This window comes from Drosophila takahashii, chromosome 2R, assembly GCF_030179915.1.
Source record: "Drosophila takahashii strain IR98-3 E-12201 chromosome 2R, DtakHiC1v2, whole genome shotgun sequence".
Taxonomy (NCBI): domain Eukaryota; kingdom Metazoa; phylum Arthropoda; class Insecta; order Diptera; family Drosophilidae; genus Drosophila; species Drosophila takahashii.
In genome coordinates, this window is record NC_091679.1 from 37,362,076 (window position 1) to 37,383,158 (window position 21,083).

At 46.7% G+C, this 21,083-nt stretch overlaps 2 protein-coding genes across 21 annotated transcripts in view; one reads left to right on the forward strand and one right to left on the reverse strand.

The window, feature by feature from the left end:
* LOC108057045 (uncharacterized) overlaps positions 1–12,047 on the forward strand; it is a 35,363-nt gene extending 23,316 nt beyond the window's left edge. The window contains exons 4-7 of the mRNA XM_017141123.3: positions 5,519–5,703; positions 7,458–7,686; positions 8,373–8,465; positions 10,735–12,047. Coding sequence (XP_016996612.2) covers positions 5,519–5,703; positions 7,458–7,686; positions 8,373–8,465; positions 10,735–11,224 — 997 coding nt within the window. The 3' untranslated portion in view covers positions 11,225–12,047. The remainder of the gene's footprint in view (positions 1–5,518; positions 5,704–7,457; positions 7,687–8,372; positions 8,466–10,734) is intronic.
* A 658-nt stretch (positions 12,048–12,705) lies between these two features.
* The window catches only part of Zasp52 (Z band alternatively spliced PDZ-motif protein 52), a 56,861-nt gene continuing 48,483 nt past the window's right edge, over positions 12,706–21,083 (reverse strand). For 8 of the 20 annotated variants that reach the window (XM_070212818.1, XM_070212815.1, XM_070212807.1 and 5 more), the window contains 4 exons: positions 14,071–14,938; positions 13,787–13,970; positions 13,488–13,727; positions 12,706–13,418 (listed from right to left, as the gene is read on the reverse strand). In XM_070212818.1, the coding sequence (XP_070068919.1) occupies positions 13,341–13,418; positions 13,488–13,727; positions 13,787–13,970; positions 14,071–14,938 (1,370 nt within the window). In that variant the 3' untranslated portion in view covers positions 12,706–13,340. Of the gene's footprint in view, positions 13,419–13,487; positions 13,728–13,786; positions 13,971–14,070; positions 14,939–15,167; positions 15,508–20,716; positions 20,880–21,083 lie in introns of those variants that run through there. The other 12 variants (XM_070212823.1, XM_070212819.1, XM_070212813.1 and 9 more) reach the window with 3 other exon arrangements.

A 21,083-nucleotide genomic window follows, 5' to 3' on the forward strand; every position in this document is an offset into this window, starting at 1 on the left:
ATGGGTGATGAAATTTAGCTAGTTGAAGAGCCCGCATCTCGGAGGATGGGATGGTAATAAAAATATAAATATAATAGCTCCCCACTGGCGCACATAATTTTGTGTCCACAACTTTCCAGCGAAAGACCCCTCGTATTTTTGTCGGTGGGACAAAAGAGAATCCATTGGGTGCTAAATTAAATCACTTGAAGATGCCACTGCGCGATATTAAAAGCGCATAGAATGCGAGGGAAAAGTGAAAAACTGGGGAGTAGTGGCGGAGTGACCTACATTGTGGCCAGCACAGCGAGATTATTGTTATTGTAGCCCATCGTAGGCCAGGCGACAGCGACATCAGCAGCAGCAACATCATGAATGAGTGAGCAAACCTCATGATGAGCTAACGAGCAATTTAAGAATTTAATTTATGTACGTACATATAGCGACACAGATACATGACAGACCCAATCGCAGTTCGGGTAATTCCGTGGCAGCAGCAGCAACACCAGCAGCAACATGAGCAGCAGCAACATCAGACCTCGCAGCCTAATGACGCAGCCACTTAAGCGGTATTTATGTGTGTGTGTGCTTTTCGAGAGAGCGCGCCACATTGGCTGCGGTTCTTGCAGCAATGTTGCTGCTGCAACTGCAATGTCGCGTCGGCAACATGTAAAAGTAATTGCCAACCCGGATGCTGCTGCTCCATGGCCATGGCTACGATGGCCTGCCTGTCTGGCTAGCTGGCTGTGCCACATGAAAGCCAGAAATTAGAAACGGATCTCAAATTAGAAATGCCCGAGACGCAACTCCAGTTGTCGTTGTCGTCGTCACGATGTTTGGCACTTGTTCCCTGCCAGCAGCCCATTTATATTCCTCCACTCCACATACGTGGGTGGCGGCTAATGTTTTTATATATCTGCGCCACACACACTTGGCATGGTGCCCTATATTCCAGATTTTGCTGGAGAGGATCCAGAATCTGAGGAGGAGGAGGGCGGAATGCCATCTCCCATGCGTGGGCGTCAATTGCTGGCAACTCTTGCGTTTTATGCATTCAAAAATTGGCAATAAACGGTGGCCCAAACTTTGTCTGCAATGCTGCACTCAAAGCAAAAGTCTTGGAATTCTGTAGAGCTTGTAACCAACTGCATTTTAAACCTTACTGTCTTTGGGTATATTCTCCATTAAACTGCTTTAGAATTTTAAATTGAAATGGCACCTTAAATTCTGTTGGCTGTGCGACCCAAGTGACTTCGATAAAAGACACCTATAAAAAAGTGGTTGGTCATAAAAAATGTTGTCAATAAAAACAGAATTGCATTTATGTATCTGTATCTTGCTTTTACCAACAAAAATGTTTTGTCGAGGAAAAAAATCTGTTCAAAATAATATTTTCTTTTGACATCTTTAAGTTTTCAGAACATAAATAATAAAAATAAAAATACGAAAATGTTTTCGTTCTTTTTACGATTCTCTCTAGCCAAAGTGCCCTTCATATTTTTCATATTTTGGTTTTAATTTTTTCTCTGAGTGCATCTATTTCCGCAGCCAATGGACAGCGCCAACTTTGCCATATAATCTTTTACACTCGCATTAAGAGCTCACTTGGCCCGGAATGGCAGAGTGCGGGGGAGTGGAGCCTGTCAGTCGTCGGCAGACTGAGGAGAACTCCTCCGACAACTCAACTGGCAGATACTCCATTTTCGGGAGGGGAGTTGCTATCAAAGTCGTGTGCTCGAGTTACGCCCCTTAAGAAAGAAAGATACTTTAAGGTGGCCCAGAGTTAAAGCTGGATGGAGTTAGCCTAGGAGCTCCACCATCTCAGTATCAGTCAAGCGTCAAAGCGCCAAAGCGTTTGCAGTTAACTGGAAAAACGTTGCCCAAGTTTAGAGACTCGCTCTCCGTCTTCTGCAGTTAGTAGGTCAGAAGTTTCTGCGGCTGTGTGTGAAATCGTTACTCCGCTGTATATATACATACAATTATATGGCCCGAGCTGAAGTAGAAGTACGAGTACTATACACCCAACGTGACTTTGTCTCTTTCGCTTGGATATTTTATTGCCGTCTGCGAGTCTCGCTGTTTGCTTTCATTTTTATATACGCGGCCAACAAACAACTGCGATTTTAATGCCGGGTGAATGTCATGTTCTGGGACTCAGTTCTCTATTGCTACTGGTTTTCATTTTATGTCTCTTTAACCCACACAAACAGAACACCTTTCTTAAAAATAGAAGCATGTTTGGGCATTTATTCAGTCGCCTTTGTGTCATAGAAATTTAATAGATCACCTCGGTTATAAGGGAGAAAAGATTTATAGAACTTTCACACACAGAAAAAAATACATAAATATTTATGCCATCGAAACTATTTAATTAATTTAAATTATAAAAAAATATTTATCACCAATTCTTCGTAGATTTCTCCCTGTGCAGCCCAAATCTTTTGAACTCAAATCACCCAACTTTGGCCAAAAGAACAAGCAATTCCCGCAAATGTCTGGCCAAATTAACACAGCTCGTAGTTCAGGCCCCCGAAAAACCCTTCTTGCCAAAACAACAAAAGCCAGCAAAACAATGAGGGAACAAAAAAAGTTACTATTACAAATCAGAACTGCGGCAAAGTTGAAAAGCGCGCTGTAATTATGGCCTCATTCGAGATGGAAAATCGGGGCGAAGGGGAAACGCTGTGATTGAAAGTTGAAAATGGGTTTTGTGGCCTAATCCGTCCTTCAGTCGGCGGCAGCTGCAGTCGAAAATTCGCTTTGTCAGTGGGCCAAAAAGCTGAAAAGCCTTTGCTTTTCTCGGTGTGTGTGTGTGTGTGTGTGTATGCCAATGTGCCAATGTTAATATGCTTTTCCAGCTAATTATTTTCATTTGCTTCGCCCGCGGTGATTGCCTCATTTTCCACATTTAATTACATAAGTCGAGGTGAAAAGAAAGGAAAACTGAGGCTGAAACTGAAATTGAAATTGAAACTAAGCGAGAGCGAAAAGAAAAGCCCCAATGAATTAAATAAATTATCAAATATTCATGTAAATTAAATTCAACACGAATTTCGCTTTCATTGTCTGCCATTCGTATTTAATTAGTTTTCCACTGCTTTCCTTTGGTTTCTCACGAGCTGCTCGGGGAATTCGCCCGATAAATAAAATTAAGTTTCCATTAAACTTTGATTAGGCCTCCTTCTCCGCCATCTAATTGGCATGCGGGTGTGAGTGGAATTAATGTCTCAGTTTTACGACGGCTCTCATAAAAACATGAATGAATCAACTTCGCTGTGTTGTGGGTTTTTCAGTTGTCGACGGATGTTGGCCTGATAAAAAAAATCCCGCTCGCTTTTATCTTAATAAAGTCGCCTTTGTCTTTGACGCACTGCAAATTGCTTAATCAATTGGAAACTGTTCACTCGCATGCAAATGTCAAACTGACAGCTGCCGGAAAGGCGCGGGAAGAGAGAGAAAATGAGAGGAGAGGAAACGGAAACGCCATTTAAATGGAAACTTTTGCAGAAATGAAAGTTCAGCGATAAGTAAGCGGCCGGCGCGAAAATAAATAAATAAGCGTGCTCAGTCGATGGAACTGTGTCAATGTTGGCAATTACAAATTGCAATTAATAAATGAAAATTAAATGCAGCCTGATTGAATAATGGCCAGGCTGATGGAATGACTGACAAACTGGCTGAATGAATGACTGACTGACGTACTGAGCTGGCTTACAGTCCGTCAGCTGCTGAATATACTAGCTTCTAAGCCTTCGCTAGACTTATAAAGCGAAAACTGACCCTGAACTACTTTGAATACACATCACACATATGTGTGGATATAGGTGCACTGAGCGAAAAACGCATATACACATAAAGAATCAGATTAATATGTGCAGGTCAGTTAAAATTTTTAAAGATCACGTTATTCGTATTATTTCGATATGAATAGAGATTATGCTTATCTTATTTTACCTTATTTGTTCAAAAAATACAAAAATTTGGTTTTAAAATAAGCATTTTATCAAAAACCTGATATGATAAAATATCAAGTTGATATGTTTGAATCATAATTTTTGACATTAACCATATAAAGTTTTTATTGAAAAGAAAGCCTTCATAAAATACCTGAACTTTAGAACTTTTTGGCTGAGTGTTTTAACGATGCCATATACTATGTTCACCATATAACAAGTGCGCAATTGCAGTGGTTGCTCACATGCGATGCATTGAGTTTTAATGATGGGGCCCCTAGATGGAATGGAAATGCAAATGCTGATGGGAATGGGCCTCGGTTCTCCGATTTGGTCCGCCTCTAATTTGTAGCTAATCAATCATCGGCTGCTTAGAAACATTCAATCTCGGCGGGGGAAGATTCATCGATGTAGTTGAACTTTTTGTCACCGCATGGGGCCGTGATTGAAATGCCGCATTATGCCGGGAGATGTACGAGTGGGAAACTCGGGGTTTTTTGAGATATAAAGAACTCGGGATCTGGGAAGAAACTTTAACACATGGTTATTGTTCAGACGGACTGGGCTGGCTCACCTTTTGGCATTTCTGCGCGCTCATTTCCGAGAGCCTGAGCGATGATGAGCTGAAAAGATCAAATTTATCATGACACGACAACTGATGAAACATTCATGCCGCCGCATTACGGGTGTCAGAGACCTTAGGGGCCATGAACCCTGGCCTTTTTACCCGGGGTCTTAGAAAACCCCGTTCTTCTTAATGGCCCGCCATAAAAGTGTAAATCCGAAATACACGAACGAAATCCTTTTGCCAGCGAGAACGGCATCAAATTATTAAACATAAATTTCCGGTTGGCCCAACTTGTTTACGGATGTATGTTTGTGCACGTAATTTTCCAACAATTTATCATCTTTTTGTGTGGAGCGGCTTCGATGACACAAGCAACAAAAGCGCCAGACGCTTTTCCACTTTTCCCCCTCATCCACCGCCTATAAGGACTATAAATATTTCCTCCTCTAATTGTTTGGCAAGGGTTCGTTCGTTCCTTCGTTCGCTCGTCTTTTAGGGTGTGGAAAACGCTGGCCGTATCCTAATGAATTTACGCACACACGTCCTTTTTGCCTTTGTCGCCGTCTGCGTCGCATAAATTGTCCTTTCTGGGCAAAAATGTTCTCCGTCGTCTGCTTGTCTGCCTGCCTGCCTGCCTGGCTGCCTGTCTGGCCACCAAGGATGCCCAAGGATTCCCTTCCAAGGATCCTAGTCCTTTCAGCTTGTTTCGTGTTGGCGGGCAGTGCGCAAATTTTTGGTCTTTTGCCTCATAAATCATCAAATTACAACAATTGCGCACTCGCTGCGCTTTTGTAAAAGGCAACCCAAGGATAAAGGAAAAGGACCTGGCACGAGACGTTGCCGTTTGGCTTGCCAATTTGCTGTGCAGCAAAGCATCTGTTGTCCTCGTTTTCCCACCTGCGCTGCACCAATTCCCCCTCCCATTTTCCATTTCCCATCTTCCCTTTGCCATTTTCCAGCTGCCTTGCTGAAAAATCTGTTTTCCATTCCGCTCAATTTTTCCGCTTTCTTTTTGCAGATCCCCCTCGGAGAGATCGGGCAAAGGCTGCTGTGGCCAGTGGTTCGCCGGACCGCCGCTGCGCGCCCTTATTGCCGTCGTCGCCCTGGGGGGCGTGGCCTGCGCCCTGGGCGGAGCGGCCTTGGGCGCTACGGGCCTCGCCGGACCGCCCAACTCCCACCTCACGGCCGCCCTGCTAATGATTGGTGAGTGAGACTTTTATGAGATTCCATAACATTATGTAAGCAATTTATTAGGGTAAAGGGTTCTTCTAGGATAAAATGTAACTTAAAGAAAATTTTGTATCCAGTAAGAAAGTCAATTTACATCATCTTTAAAATTATAAATAAAGGCCAAACCCCAATTGATTGACTTTCAAAGAATATAATTAGTTTGGTCAGAAAAAGTACTTATACAATTTTATCTATCTTTAAATTAATAAACAATTCATTTAATATTTTATTTATTTTTACAAAATTAGTTTGTGAAAAAATAAATCAAATATTCGATAGTTTTACCAACCTTTTGATTCATGTTCAGTTGTTTCGTACATAAGTAAAGTATAGTTGTTACCTAAAAGTTATTGGTTGAAAAAAAGTTCCCATTACAATTCGATTTTTACTGCTATTCCCTGAGTAGTAAACATAATTTGCAAGGTTTATTTATCTAGATTTTGTGGCACAGCTGTCCCATTTAAATTTTCCGATTGCAGGGCAGCCCGTAGGCGATTACGTAATCTGGCAAAAACCGAGCAGGGAAAATGGCATTAAAGTCGGCGACGAGCGTCTTCTGATGTTCGCTGGTGTTTACACAAGTCACGGGTGGGAAGGGGGAATCCCCTGGCCGGCGAAAAGACCCGTGTTTGTTCACAATTGTTACAATTATAAATGCCATTCGGAGCTGGGTTTTTTTTCTTTTTCCACGCTGAAAGAGAGGAGGTGCCCCAGTGTCTATTTGAGTACTTTTGTACTCACCTGTGTGTCTGTGTCTGTGTACCTGAGTATCTACCTTTTGTGCGATACTTTGTACATCTGCTGACCCAGTTCGAAGAACAAACAAATTTGCAGCCAGACAGGCCAGCTGTCAATATTGGCAGAGCATTTAGTTCCGGCTGCGATTTCTTTGGCCAGATCAACAGGTTGTAGAACGAACTCCCGGGAAAACTCTTTGGAATTAAAACGCTGCTAACCATCGATTCAATTCGGCCAGTCAACTTTTGGGGCCACCGCATGAATCATTCATTACGCAATCCACCGAAAGCGGGGCCAAGTGCAGAGCTTTACTTCCACTGCGAAGTATAAAACATAAAACCCAAAGTCTGAGTTTTCAGTTTTGTGTGTGCGATGTCTAATCAATTGCCGGCGCGTTTAGTTTAGCGCTCGCGAAGCGTGACATTGCGCCATTTTCGGTGGCAATTACCGAAAAGTTTTCATACTCACAGTATACTGTATGTGTGCGGCGGCATTTTACATAATTTAATGGCAATCAAGGCAGCCAGTCAGCAAAAGCAAAGGCAAATCTCCAACTATGTACAGCTCTAACATAATGGTGGAGTCCCATCATCATAGTCATAGTCATCATCACGATGATGGGCGAGGTCTTTCTGGGGTCTTTGGCTTTTGTGCGGAGAGATGTCACAACTCTCATGACAATTTTCGCTAATAAAATCGTATGCCTAGCTGGCAAATTCGCCATGATAATGATGACATGCTCCACTGAATGGTCGCTGGTTTGCTTGGCAGGAGTAAAAGTGAAAGTCTGGTTAGGCTGAGCGGCATGATTAGGCTTTGGATTTGGACTGGGGACTGTAATTGCCTGCCACGCCCCCCGCTCTTGGGAGTGGGCTAATTAAAGCCGCCGCTTAAGTTAAATGGAAAATCGAAAATAGAAAAGGGGCCACTTGGGGGCGTTAACCGAACTCTAGCTCTGAAATTAACTCTCCACTTTTGTTCGTTTCCAGGAGTCGGCGTCATTTTGGTGACGGTGAGTGGCGCCGCCTGGCGGATGACGGCGCCAGGTGGCCAAAGCTGCCTGGGAATCGGACTGGGAACCAGCGTGGACCTCGGGCGATGTGGCCGGAGGCCCTGCAGTCGGGGGGGAGGAGCCCCGCACGGACTGCTCTATCCGGAGTTCCAGCACCGCCCACCGCCGCCCTCGTACCAGGCCAGCATGCAGGAGTACCGGCTAAGGTGAGTGGCATAGAGTATAGAGTGTAGAGTACGGTGTCCTGGAGTACCAGTGCATAAATTACACGCAAGGACAGCAGTCGGTGGCGGACCGAACCTGCGGCTTTTGGCCGCCACTCGCATGTCCTGGCGCAATTAATTGCATTATGCATAATTATGCAGCGGCCAGAGCGATTTGTAGCTACACTGAGAAATGCGGATAAATGTATCAGGCATGCTAAAAAATATTTAAAAATGTTACATAAATCTAAAAGGTTAATTAACATAACAATTGGTTAATAATTATAATTATTATAATAGACTTTTTGGTATAAAAATTTATTAAGATCTTTCTTTCTAAATTCACAAAATTATTAAAAAAAATAAAACTTGAATACTTTTGAAATCTTCTGCCATTCATCATGTTAAAATAACTTTGGATGGCCATAACGTACAAAATCTTTAAAATCATTATTCAAACATTATTGTAAAATTTAAAATAACATTGAATGTTAAATTTTAATACCATTGAACTTAACCTTTTTAACTTAATTTAGTTTATTATTTCTCAGTGTACCTATTGCCTCTCCATACAGTCGCATTTTTTCCACCCTTAACCCTTTGCTGGCCGCCTTTTTCCTGTCGTGCCGCAGCAACTACAACTACAACCACAGCTACTCAACCGAATCCTTTCCGCTTTTCTCCCGCAGACTTTTGCTGTTGGACCGCGATCGCCAGAATGGCGTGGTGCGTGGAAATTCGCCACCGCCCACTTATCGATCTCATGCGGGCAGCCTGCTGAGGTAAGTACTTCCGCTTCCGCCGTACTTCCAATCCTCCCTGAAAACTCCCTTCGTTCCGCCATTCGTGAGTTATTTGCAAAGTTTGGCGCCTGCCAAACCGCAAAATGTTTTCCAGACTGCCAAAAAGGAGGTGGAGAAAGGATGGGGATGGTATACACATAGGAGATCTCGGATCTGGGGGTGACTCTGCTCCGGCGGTTTGGCTTTTGTGCGGTTTTCCAAGGGTGTCAACATTGACACATCGCTTTTCGGGGGAGTGCAAAAGTTTTTGGGGAATTTTCGATTGCGATTTTTCCCCACTCGCAAAGGGATGACTCGAATCAAAAGCTTGCCTGATGATGGCAGCAAACACTCGCCAATTGATTCGGCAACTAATTGAAGAGATAAGGCAATCCTCCCTGTGAATATATGAGCAATCTGATTGCGTTGCCCCCCTCGGGAAAAACATGTCCCAAACAAAGGCAATTTAAATGACAAGGACTTTTCCGTAAAGTGGGTGGCCGGGGGCTGGAATAATTATCGCCCGGAACGCATAATGTTGGGCTAATGAGAAAAGTTGATTTTTATGGCCTACAAATTACTGGCCGAGGAGCAGACAAAGGCGGCTTGAACCTCGCATTTAAATAATATTTGCGGCTCGCTTTAGAAAATTGCCATTCATAGCGTAACGTATTTATGTCAAATTAATTTACTTCACTCACACACTTGAATATTTATAATGTGTGTGCATCACAGGGAAATCTGATTTCAGGGCTTCCCCGCACACTTAGGTTAGCCAAAAATGCCAGCGGAAACGGAAGGAAGAGGAAGCAGCCAGGGGAAGTATGTCAAAAAGCAAAACTTATGCAAAGTGTGTGGCAAGAAATCACAGCATACTTTAAGGCAGAGCCCCCAAAGTTAATGTGTGTGTGTGAGTTGCGTATTCAAATGACGTTAGTGTTGGTTGGGCAGGAGGAAAAACTGGCAAAGAATTCTGGGAAATTTTGCAAAATATTTACACACACGCGCGCACATCTGAAGAGCCTGCCAAGCCGCATAACAAGCAGCCTGTGAGGATGGAAAAGCAGGAGGGAAAATGGGAAAAGGTCCTGCGCTCCAAGGACGGAAAACTGTCCTTGCTGCCGGCCAAGTCAATTAAACAAACAAAGAGCCGACCAAAGTGCTGCGAAAATTGCCTGTTATGCACAGCACATCACATCGCATCCCAGACAAAGGAGGCCAACATATATATACAGAGATATGTCTATAGGCCCGATTCTCCTGGACGATGACTTATTTTCCTGTTTCCGTTCGCCCGGCGTCTTTGTCGGAACAATTAAATGCAATTTTACATACTCCAAATTGCTCCATACAATTTGTTCGAGCTTCTTCTCGAATTTTGAGAAATCAACCAGCCACGCCCACCCATAGAAGCTGAGCCACGCCCCCTTTTTTGGGGGGACACCCGGCAGGCCATTATGTGCAGATGAGCGTTTGAGTGTTGACTTTTGTGCTCTGGCGACTGAAGTGTGAATTGTCTGTGATTTGGGTTTAGTTCCCCCATTGAACCTCCCAACCCGAAAATAGCTCCTTTCAAAAGCCATCCCCCTTCGGAAATCCCTTCCTTTTTACCTATCGCCCATGCACATGGCAACAATTGCCACAGCGGCCTTTTGTTATTTAAATTGACAAAGATGAGAATATAGAGAATACACACTGGGGTATATGTTTGAAAAGGCAGACGGAGTCGTCATATATATTCCATACATACTGATGACTGACAGCATTTGAGTGCACTGAGAAAATTTAGCCTAGATATTAGATGATTTTTTGGATTTTAAAGAGAAAAATAAAATAAAGTTAAAATGTGGAATGTGAAGTACATTAAAGATTCCTTAATAGTAAATACTGTAATCTTTTAATTTTGTGATATAAGAAAACACAAATAATGATTTATATATATTTATTTTCTATATATTTTAAATTAATCGAGTAAAAAATACTTATGACATTTAATTAAATTTATCTTATAAAATAATAATAAATTTTTTGTAAGAAGATATGGTAAAGGACGAAGGTATTTAAATAAAATATTTTGATTTCCCAGTGCAGTCAGATAGACGCAGCTCATAGAAAGACCCGTTTGAAGAGACTCCATCTCATGGATGCAAATTTGTGCATTTGGTTAACATATTTGCCATCTTCTTATGCCCGAGAAGGGCAAACACAGAACAGGATTGACTTTGGCTCATGTGTAAATAATTCATGCCTTTGATTCACTTACTTCCAGAGCTCCACTGACCACCCTGCGATCCGGAATGGGAGGAGGAGGCGGAGGCCATGGCGGTGCCGGTGGAACCATCAGCAGCAGCATGGGCGGTTCCGAGTACAGTTTGCCGCCCAGTTACCGCTCCAGGAATGCCACGCCCGCTAGTCTGGTGTGCAGTGAGCGGAACATCGAGACTGCTCCGTCGGGAAGGCTGCTGGCCAACGAGGATCTCCAGCTGCCGGAGCCGTCGGTGGTGGAGCAATTGCCGGACTACACGGCGCTGCAGTCGAACACTTTGCTCACCTCGGCCATCGTCGAGATAGAGTCCTCCAATCGGGCGCCAGAAAGGGAGGCCACCAGGAGCAAGAGCAAGGATCTGGTGACCATTGTGACCATTTCCCAGTCACCCGGGAGCACAGCCCACAGCCAAACGCAAACCCAAACGCAAACGCAAAATGCAGCTGGCCAGGCCAGCGCCCTCGATCAGATCGATATATTGGCGCATCTGTAGCGATCACACTGAACCAAGTTGCGATACTTCAGACACAACACTCGTTAACCCAAAGGTATTTATTTGTACGGAACTCAAGCTGCTCCTAAATGAATGTAATGTAACCCCTAACTGTAATCTATAATCGGTAATTCGTAATCTGTAAACTGTAACCTTTAAGCGGCGTTATGATAAGATGTTTGTTGTACTTGAATGTGTTGAATTTATTTTTGTAAGCATTAAGCAGATGCGCAGCGTAGTTATTACGAATTCTAGATACTTGCAATTATACATTATACGCCTCTACCCATTGAAGTATTAAAGTATCCAAAAAAAAACAAAAATTGAACAGGAAAACATGTTGAAAAAAGAGAATCTCTGTGCTCAGCCAACTATCGAACTGTAAATACGAAATTTCGAATGCATTTCTAGCAACTAAACTAAAAACTAAACTATAAACCAGGCCAGAAACGAAATGAAAAGGAAGAGGAAAACCTAAGTATATAGTGTATGTAGGTGTATGAGTATCCCCGGGATATATGCATACATATAACTCGCAACGGAACGCTACGGTGACAAATTTGGCGCGCACTTTCGGAAACCACGAATATCCAACTGAATACTGAACTTCGATGTCGATTTCGATTTCTGAATGCGTTTCGCACAAAAACAAAAAATAGCTAGACCTACCCCTAATGATATGTAAGTTACGACACACACACACAGAAACACACAAACACTCGAAAGAAAAACTAACTTAAAGTCCTTTACCGTAATGTGCAAGGCGACGTAAACTAAACATGAGAAATAAAACCCAACAAATCGTTGAAAAATGCCACAAAAACCCAAAATTGTTTTTCTTTCTCCCAGGATGGGTAGGGGAGGGGGGCGTGGCACATGGCCATGCCCCTCACGTTCTGATCCTGCTTAATCTAGCGTGAATTTTGCTGCCATCGTCAGGCCTCTGAAGTTTTGTTTTCAGAGGGGTAGAAATGTGTGGGGCTTACGGGAGTCGGAGTCCCAGCGATTAACACCCAACGCAATCCAACCCACTCACACCTCAGAGTGAAAGCCAAAAAAATAAAATACCAGGCTGAAATGAAACCAACAAAAATTGGTTAAGCATGAAATTGGTGTACACTGAAGGAAAAAACCGATCCAAATTCGAATAAATTTAGTTCCGATAGTTATATTTTATGATACATTTAGATTTAGACAAAATGTTCTTGAATTATTTTTATGAACATTTTCTTGATTTTAAAACGTTTTTTTCTGTGTACGAATGCGTGTGTGCATGTGGGTGAGTGGTAAGTAAGTGTGTGCGTGTGTGAGCGCCATACGGGCGGAAAACAAAAACTGTTGCATACTTTCAGGCAGCCGGCGGAATTCGTGTGCGCAGCAAACCGGAAGTTGCCAACGATTATGACATTACATGGCGTAGTAAATTAGGATTCTCACTCACAACCAACCCATCCAGGGGAAAAAAAGAAAAACACCATTCATTAAACGCGAAAAAGATTTCGAAATTTATTCACTTGCTGATCATTTACAATTTACAATCGAATTATGGATAATTTACAACATAAATTTAGAAATTAAATAAGCAACTGCCTGCTGACAACCTCGTTTGTTTTGACCTTTCTGACTCTTCTTCCGATTTTGGTCGCCGAATCGAATTGCGAAATCCTCTCGCGCGATTTTTATAGGTTGATCAACAGTTTTCAGGCTCAACGAAGTAAGTTAACTCTGGCCACAGTACATACATATTTAGCGTGGGATCGGTAGTTCGGTTATGATACGATTACGATGTTTGAATAAATAATAGTTGTGTGTGTGTATTGTTTTGGGGCATATATAATTTGCTAGCTAGGTAATTCGATTTCGTGTCGTTTGCAGCTACGTTTTTGATTTAGAGTGATTCGTTCATCATTTAAAATTAGGATAACATTTGTGTGCACAATTCAAAAACAAATAGAAATAATAATAGTTACGCATTATTCACTCTGACAATTGCAATAATAAGCTTTAGATATCCAAGTAATCCGAGGATTGGGATAGTATAGATAGTTGTTGTTGTAGTTGTTGTTGGTTAGTGTGCGTGATCCCTGAAGTCGAACAAAATCATCTAATCAGCGGTTTAGCGCGCATGATTCTTGCAGAAGGGACGTCCGCCCTTGTTGTAGAAGCTCTGGCCCTCCAGGTTCTGTTTGCAGAACTATTTCGAGGTAAGGGGATAAATATTAAAAATCGAAATAATTCAAAAGCTATCTGAAGAAACACTCACCGTGCAGTTGAAGCATTGGCTATGGTAGTTGTGGTTCAGGGCCTCCACCCATCTGTCGCCAGCTTCCACGGGGAAGCCGCAGGCGAAGCACTTGGTGGTGAACAGCTCGTTCCAATCGGCCTCGCAATAGGCATTTCCATCCTCCAGGAAGAAGGGCCTGTTGCCAAAGATCTTGCCGCACTGGCCGCAGGTGAAGCACTCCGGATGGAAGTGCTTGCCAATGGCATTCAAACAGTCACCCTTTTAGGGATACAAATATTTATTAGTTAAATAATTTTAAAGGATTGTTTCTAACCCACCTTGATCTTGCCAGCACACTTGCTGCAGGTGGGAGCCAGGTACTTCTCGAAACAGTACTCGCAGTACAGATCGCCCTTCTCCTCAACGAATCCAATGTCCTGCAGGGGACGACGGCAGTTGCCATTCACGCAGATGAAGTGATCCGGGCACCAGATGCGGCCCAGCGCCGTGATGAAGGGTCCTCTGTTAAGGGCAAGTAAAGATACGTTAGTAAAGGAATTTTTAAAAATATTAGGAATATATTATAAACAAAGTAACGAGACAAAAGCCAAGCTGTACTTACGAGGTGATCTCCTTATTGCACTGACAGCACACAGGTCGCTTACCCTCCTTCAACAACTGACTCACTGCCCTTTCGTTTTCCTCCGACATGGTGGCCTGATCTTCACTGTGGGGTCCCAAGGCCTTAACAGAAACACTGTAGGTGGGTGAGGTATTCTCTTTGCTATTTTGATTTCCATTCTGATTGCCATTCTGGTTGGTGACAGTGGGTTCTATGTAGGATCTCCTGTCAGCCGCACTGACTGGAGCCACTCCAGTGCGTCTCAAATTGTTCCTGAAAGCCACCGGTTCGGGTGCATCAATGGCCTTGCCGCCATCGCAGAGATCGAGTATCTTGCCCATGGGATGCTGGGCGGCAGGCAGTTCCATCTGCAGGGTCTGTTCAGCCCGAGGAACTTGGGGTTGGGCTTTTTGGGCACCCAACTCAGTAGCTAGATCTTTTTGGGAATGTACGGCTATCACAGGCTGCAGGGCAACCGGCTGAGTGGGATCGAGGTTCTTGAAATCATCGAGATCCAGACGCTTGCGCACAATCATGGGACTCTTGGAAAGATTTGAGCTGCTGTTGCTGAGCAGGCTCACCGAGCTTCCCGCATGGGAGAGAGGAGCATTCTGTCCTCCATTGTTGGCTAGTCTTGCCTCCAGCATGTTGGTGATGATTTTCCCAGCTTCCTGCATGAAAGCATGGGTCTTGTCACCCATGTTTATCTTTCCAACGGATTCGGCCAGCATGGAGGTGGCATCGTCGCTTTCTACTTCCTGGGCGGTTGAGTCAGTTGCCTGCGGAGGGGGGCGTGGCAAGGTGGCATAGGTTTGGGGTTTAGCATGCGGATTAGTCACCTTGGCGGCGCTGATTGCTCCTGGGGGAACTGCAACAAAACGGGGGTAAACAGAACACAGAAAGCTAGCGGGTTAGATTAGTGGCAGGCAAATTAGTACTGGGTAGGGATCAAGAACTTCTTGAGAAAACTGATCCCAAAAATAACGCTTGGAATAAAAAAACGTAACAGAAATTAAGAGGTCATGGCTTAATATCATATAAAACACAACAATCAATCAAACTGGCAACACAACGAAACTCTGGGATGCTCTGTTCACCTGATCTGCACGTTGCAGCTGTTGCACAATGGCACACGCACTCCGGGAGCGGCCGCCTTGTTCAGGATGCCCCTGCCCCTCTTGGGCGCCGAGGTGGCTCCGAAGGCTCCCGAGGCCTTTCCTCCAGCACCGCCTGGACCGCCTGGACCTCCGGCACCTGCAGAATCATCCGTATTAGCATTCAGATTCAGATCACCAAAATCTGGCGGAAAGACAGCGGGCGCAGGCGGAGCGGCGGCATTAAAGGCGTTAGCTATCACCGATTTCGGAGCAATCGGTGCCTTGAACGGAGCAGTAGCTTTAACTGGACCAGGAGCAGGAGCCGAAACTGATCCTGGAGCTGTGATGGAAGCGATGGAAGGCCGCGAGGCCAGATTAGGCTGGATGCTACTGCCGTTGCTGCTCCTGAAGGCCGTGGTGGCCTGGTTATTAGTGGTGGTAGTAATAGCAGAAGCTTGGGTTAGACTTTGCGACGATCTCGCGACGGATTGCGATGCTGATGCTGAAGCAGATTGTGATGCTGATGAGGATGAGAGCGATGAGGAGGTGGTGGCTTTCGAGCTGCTCGCATAGGAGCTCTGCTGCACCGACGAAGAGAAGGCGGATTTCTGCTGCTGCTGTTGCAGGAATCCCGGTGGTGGTGCCATCAGCTTCTCCGTGGCCACGGGTGCTGTTCCATAACCGGGCACCCAGGACTCCACGGGCGCTGGTTTCAAGGGAAACTTGGAGTCAAAGGTGGGCGATCTCAGATTGGGAAAGCAACCCTCGCCGAGAGCAGAGGCCCTGGCACTAATGGCCTGAGATTGGCTGGTCAAACTGCTGATCTCCTGCTCCAAACAGGACAGACGCTTGGCCTGATTGGCCACAAATCCTGTCTTGCCATACGAAGAGCGACGTTCTGTGTCCGATTGGTTCTGGGATTGCGATTGCGATTGAATCTGTGATTGAGCCTGGCTCTGGCTGATCGACGATTGACCCCTGGACTGCTGGCTCACCGACTGGGAGCCCGTGCGAATCTCTATGGTCTTGGCACTCTGCGTTCTTTCGAACTCCTCGGTGACCTTGCGACGCCGCTCGATCTGCGTGTTGCCCACCTGGCTCCTCGTCTGACTCTGCGACTGCGACTGGGCCTGCTGCTGCAGCTGGGAGGACTGCTCCCTCTGCTGGACACTCAGGTTGCCCACCCTCTGCTCGGTGATCCTCTCGGGCTGCTGGCTGAAGCTCTGGCTGGCCGACCGCGAACTCTGCTCCGAGTGGGCCAGCAGCTGGCCCTGGTAACTCTGGCCCGTGGTTATCGAGCCCGTCTGCAGGCGAGGAGCTCCTGAAACGGACAGAATAGTCGATTTCACTTCCGGTTCCTTCATCCTGGGCGCTCGAATGGCGTTCAAGGGGTTCGGCGGCGGTCCCGGGGCCGGCGAGCGAGTCCTGTCCGGAAAGGGCGAGGCACTGAGCTCGTTGAAGTTCCTCGCATGCGACGCCGCGCACTCCTCGAAGACGAGCTTGTCCTCCGTCTGGTAGAAGGGCACAATGGGCGCCGGCTTGTTGGTCAGCGAGGGGGTGTACGGCCTGGTGGGCGTGAGGGCCTGATCCGGTCGCACCAGTTCGTCTAGAGGTTGGAAGGCCATCGTCACCGGACCCGAGCGATCCTCTACAATAATGGGAACCGAGAGCTGCGGTCGTGAGACTGGCGCAACAATGGACGGTATGGGTCTATGTACAGTGGCCGAGTCGCTGGTCACCGGCGCCTTGGGGGCGTCCACAAAGGCCAGCGGCACGTTCTCGCGCAGCTCCTGCGGCTCCGGGGTGCGGATGGGACTCTGGGTGGGCAGCACCGTCCAGTTGCGCTGGTACTTGGGGATGCTGTCCGCCTTGTGGAGGCCGGACTGTACGGCTTTGCCCTGCTTGGTCAGGTGGCTCAGCGGGGAGGGCGGCGGGAAGAGGATCGGCGAGTGCTCGAGCTCCTCGACGGTCTCCTCGATCAGTTCGTGCGCATCGAACTGCTGGTGGTGTTGGCTACTTTGTACAGCGGTTGGATGAGCGGGGGCTGGAGCAGGTGCAAAAGCGGTTGAGGTGGCAGGTGGCGGGACTGTGGAAGAGGAGTTAGCGGAAGCGGAACTCTGAGATTGGACTGAGTTGGCCTGAAGGGTTTGGGTCGAGAGCAGAGAGTGTCGATGTTCTTGGGTTACTTGTTGTTGCTGCTGGGTTACTTGGGTTACTTGGGAGAGTTGCTGTTGCTGAGGAGGCTGCTCTTTCTGGGACTTTTGCCCTATTTGCTGCATCTGTTGCTGCAACTCCGAGCTCTGGACACACTGCTGCAGTTGCAACAACTTGGATTGCTGCAGCTGCTGTTGGCTGAGGAGACTCTGCTGTTGATTGGAGAGCTCCCTTTGCAGTTGGGTCAACTGCTGACCCTGGAGACCCGACAGCTCCTCCTCCTTCTGGTGGAAGTAGTCCAGTCTCTTCTGGTTACGCTGCTGTGCCTTTAGGTACTTCTGGTACTCTAGATCATTCTCCTCCTGCAGGGCACAGACAATAGAATCTCGTGGGGTTGGCGGCACACTTCCAGCATTCGAGGCCGAGTTGGAGGACAGAGGTTCTCGGGATGGCTGGAATGCTTGCATGGCCGCAAAGGCGGAGGACTTCCGTGGCTGATCCCTGCGCGTCTCGTAGAACTCCACCGACTGCGGCGGCTCCGGCCGGATGCCCAGCTCCTCCTCTCGGTCCAGCACCTGAAATTCATTCTTCTTGAGTTCCTGCTGCCTCTGCTCCTCGTCCACGCGATGCATGGCGTTCTCGGGATTCAGGGGGGTGTAACCACGTTCCGGGGCGGTGCACAGGGCATCGCACATGCTCAGGTGCTCCTTGGGGGTGGGCAGGTCGATCATGTGGATGGGCACGTCTTTGTCGAAGTGACCTTCAAAAGGGCGATCGGGAGCGGTGGTCAGGGCACTCACAAACGGCGACTTGGGTCGGTAATCCTCCCGCAAATAGGGTTTAGTATCGATGGGTGGTGGCATGTAGGGCTCGGTCTCCTCCGGCAGTGGGATGCCCTGATCGGCGGGAGGGGCAAACTGGAGCGCGAATTCGGGAGCAGTAACCATGGCCTGGCTGAGACGGGTTCCCCTCGGAGGAGATTCCCGAAGGGGAATTGGAGCAGGAGATGGCTCAATTGGAGCAGGAGCAGGAGCTGGTGGAGGAGGAGGTGGAGGTGGAGCTCGAGCGGCTTCTGCCGCCGCCTCCGCCTCAAAGTCATCGCCACAGGGCCGGGGAAAGGGACACTCGACCAGGTGGAAGGGAACCTCCGGGGCGGTGGTCAGCACCCGAATCATCGGGTTAATCCACTCCTTGGGCATTGGGTTGGGTATCTTGGTTGGTGGAATCTGGCGCACCGGGGCAATCTCGAACTTGATCTCCGGCGTGGGTTGGAACTTGCGTTCGCTCTCGAGGATCTGACAGCGGTGCTGCTCTATCACCAGACCTTCGCGATCCTCGGCAGCTTCCGAGGCCTCCGGGATGGTCTCCAGTTCCCCGGGTAACTGGGGCAACTCCTTGATCTCTGGCTCATCGTTGAAAACCACACGACGGGTGGAAGGAGCAGGAGGAGCAGGGGTTTGAGAGGTGGGCGTGGTCACGGGACTTGGGGTCACCTCCCTTACCATGTCAACCAGTTTGTAGGTGCTCAAGGGAACGGCCAGCGAGTCCACACACTCCTGGGCACTTCTCCTTCCGGAGGCATAGTCCTGAATGGAGTCCTGGGTGCTGCCGTAATCCACCTGGTAATCGAACTCGGAACCAGATTGCTCCTGCATTTGATAGGCCTGAATCTGGGCGGCATACATCCGCTGGTACTCCTCCGAAGTGGTGGTCGTTGTGGTCGAAGTGGAGGTATAGCTATCCGAGCTGGATTCCTGCTCTACCAACTGACGATTGGTTAGTTGTGGAGCCGAGTAGCTCTGCCATTGGGGAGCTCCTGGTGCTTCCCCTTGAGGCTGCGGATCTAGTCGAGCCGTGGCTCCTCCAGGCGGCAGCGGAGGCACTTGTTGCACCGGATTAGTCACCACCACATGTTGCGTCTCCGGCGGAGGGATGTACAAAGGTGCCGCGGTGGGCGCCAAGTGGCTATCATCCTGCGGCGGTGGCCAGGTGAAACTGGAGCCCCGCTGCGACTGCCGACTGGCGGCCAAAGCCACCTCGATGTCCATCTCGAAGCAGTCCTCCTCCTCGAATTCCGGCTGCAGCTCCTCCACAACCTCTCCTTTCAAACCTTTCGAACAGCAGGGGTCAAGTGTTTGTGTGTTTTATGTGTTTTAGGGGCATAGTTAGTTTGGTTGGCGGGGCAAATATAAGAGCAGAAAGAAACAAAAGACAAGCGCTTGTTAGTCCTTGGCACTGAGAAAGCGGCAGAGCTTTGGTGGTCAGTGGTTTATAGGATCGGTGGGACAGTGGTTCAGTGGTGCAACGGCGACAGCGGCAGCGGATTCGAAGACACAACTTTTGGCTAAAAACTACTAGGCAAGAGGCGGCAAAAAACTAAAGCAACTCAATCCTGATTTCGTTCAGTTTGTGGTGTAGTTAGTGTGGGTAATGGACTGAGTGCTTCGAGTGGTGTATGGATGGTCAAGTTCAAGGCACACAAGCGAAGTTGGAAAAGTTCTACCCCCTCTACATCTCAAACCCCATTGCAATTTGTTGACAGACCAGACAAACAAACAACCGTGTATCGCTGGCATCGTATAAAGAGGGAAAATATTAAATGCGATTCAACAATAGTCGTTTTATTCCCCTCTGCCGGGGCAAATAAATTTTTTATTTCTTATTTTCAGAGCCATTTTCATGGCGAACAACAATAAACATACGCGTACACACAGTGTACACAGTGCTGGGGAAATTCTTTCCGCTAGGCACGCATATTTACTTCCATTTTTTATGGGCCCACGTCTGACTCCCCCCCTCAAAAAAAAGGAGGAAAAAAGGAAAACCCCAACCCAATTCTGGTTGCGAGCAAAAATGGCGTCGACAGGTAGTCATTGGATTTTATTATGCATAATTCGGTATTGGCTGTAATTTCGCAGAAATTGAAAATGGCAGAAACACACGACCGAAGGACAAAGGACCGCCGTTCCTGTGGCAGAAACAAACGGAAAACAAACAGGCGAACAAACAGAAACGAAATGAAATTATTGCCGCAAATATTTTGTCATATCAAAAATGTTGGCAGCAGCTACGGAAACTTTTCGACCATAATAAGAGGCCGCCAGGGCATTCGGCAAAAAGTTCTTCTTTATGTTTATTATTATTTCTGGCCCGGTTCTTCCTTTTTTATGGGGAGACTTAGAAAATGACAAAAGGCATGCAAAGTTGTGCAAGGAAAGAAATTCTTAGAATAGCCGGGAAGACAGTTCGATTAGTACTTATATAGACAGATATATATATAGGGTGTATATATCCAAGGGCTTTTCAAGCAGTATGCGGTTAGGCACGAAGCGTTTATACTATGGTTCTTATAAAGATCATTTCGGGGGCATTTCTTTGAAGTATAGATTCGCAGTTTATTGCTTAAAACTCATAGTATTCCATTCAAATTTTGATAGTATATATGCTTAGAACATATTTCGTAGAACATATAGGTTTTCCAGAATTTCGCCAACTTTGCAGGCCTTTTCTATGTGCGGGTTTTTGGGGATTTCTAATACGTGTAGGGGTAACCGTAACCTAAAAGAAGCAGAAACCAAAACAAAGGTTATTCGTGGGATTATGCTTAATGAGCCTAGGACAATAGTGCTACCAGATCCCAGCAAATATCAGGGGAAAGTGCCCTCGATAAATCCTCCCGCTGACGAATGCCAACCATGTGATGTATGGCCCCTTGGCACGCTTCAATATTCGGCCACTTTCGCCCGAGGAAAACTGCGGAAA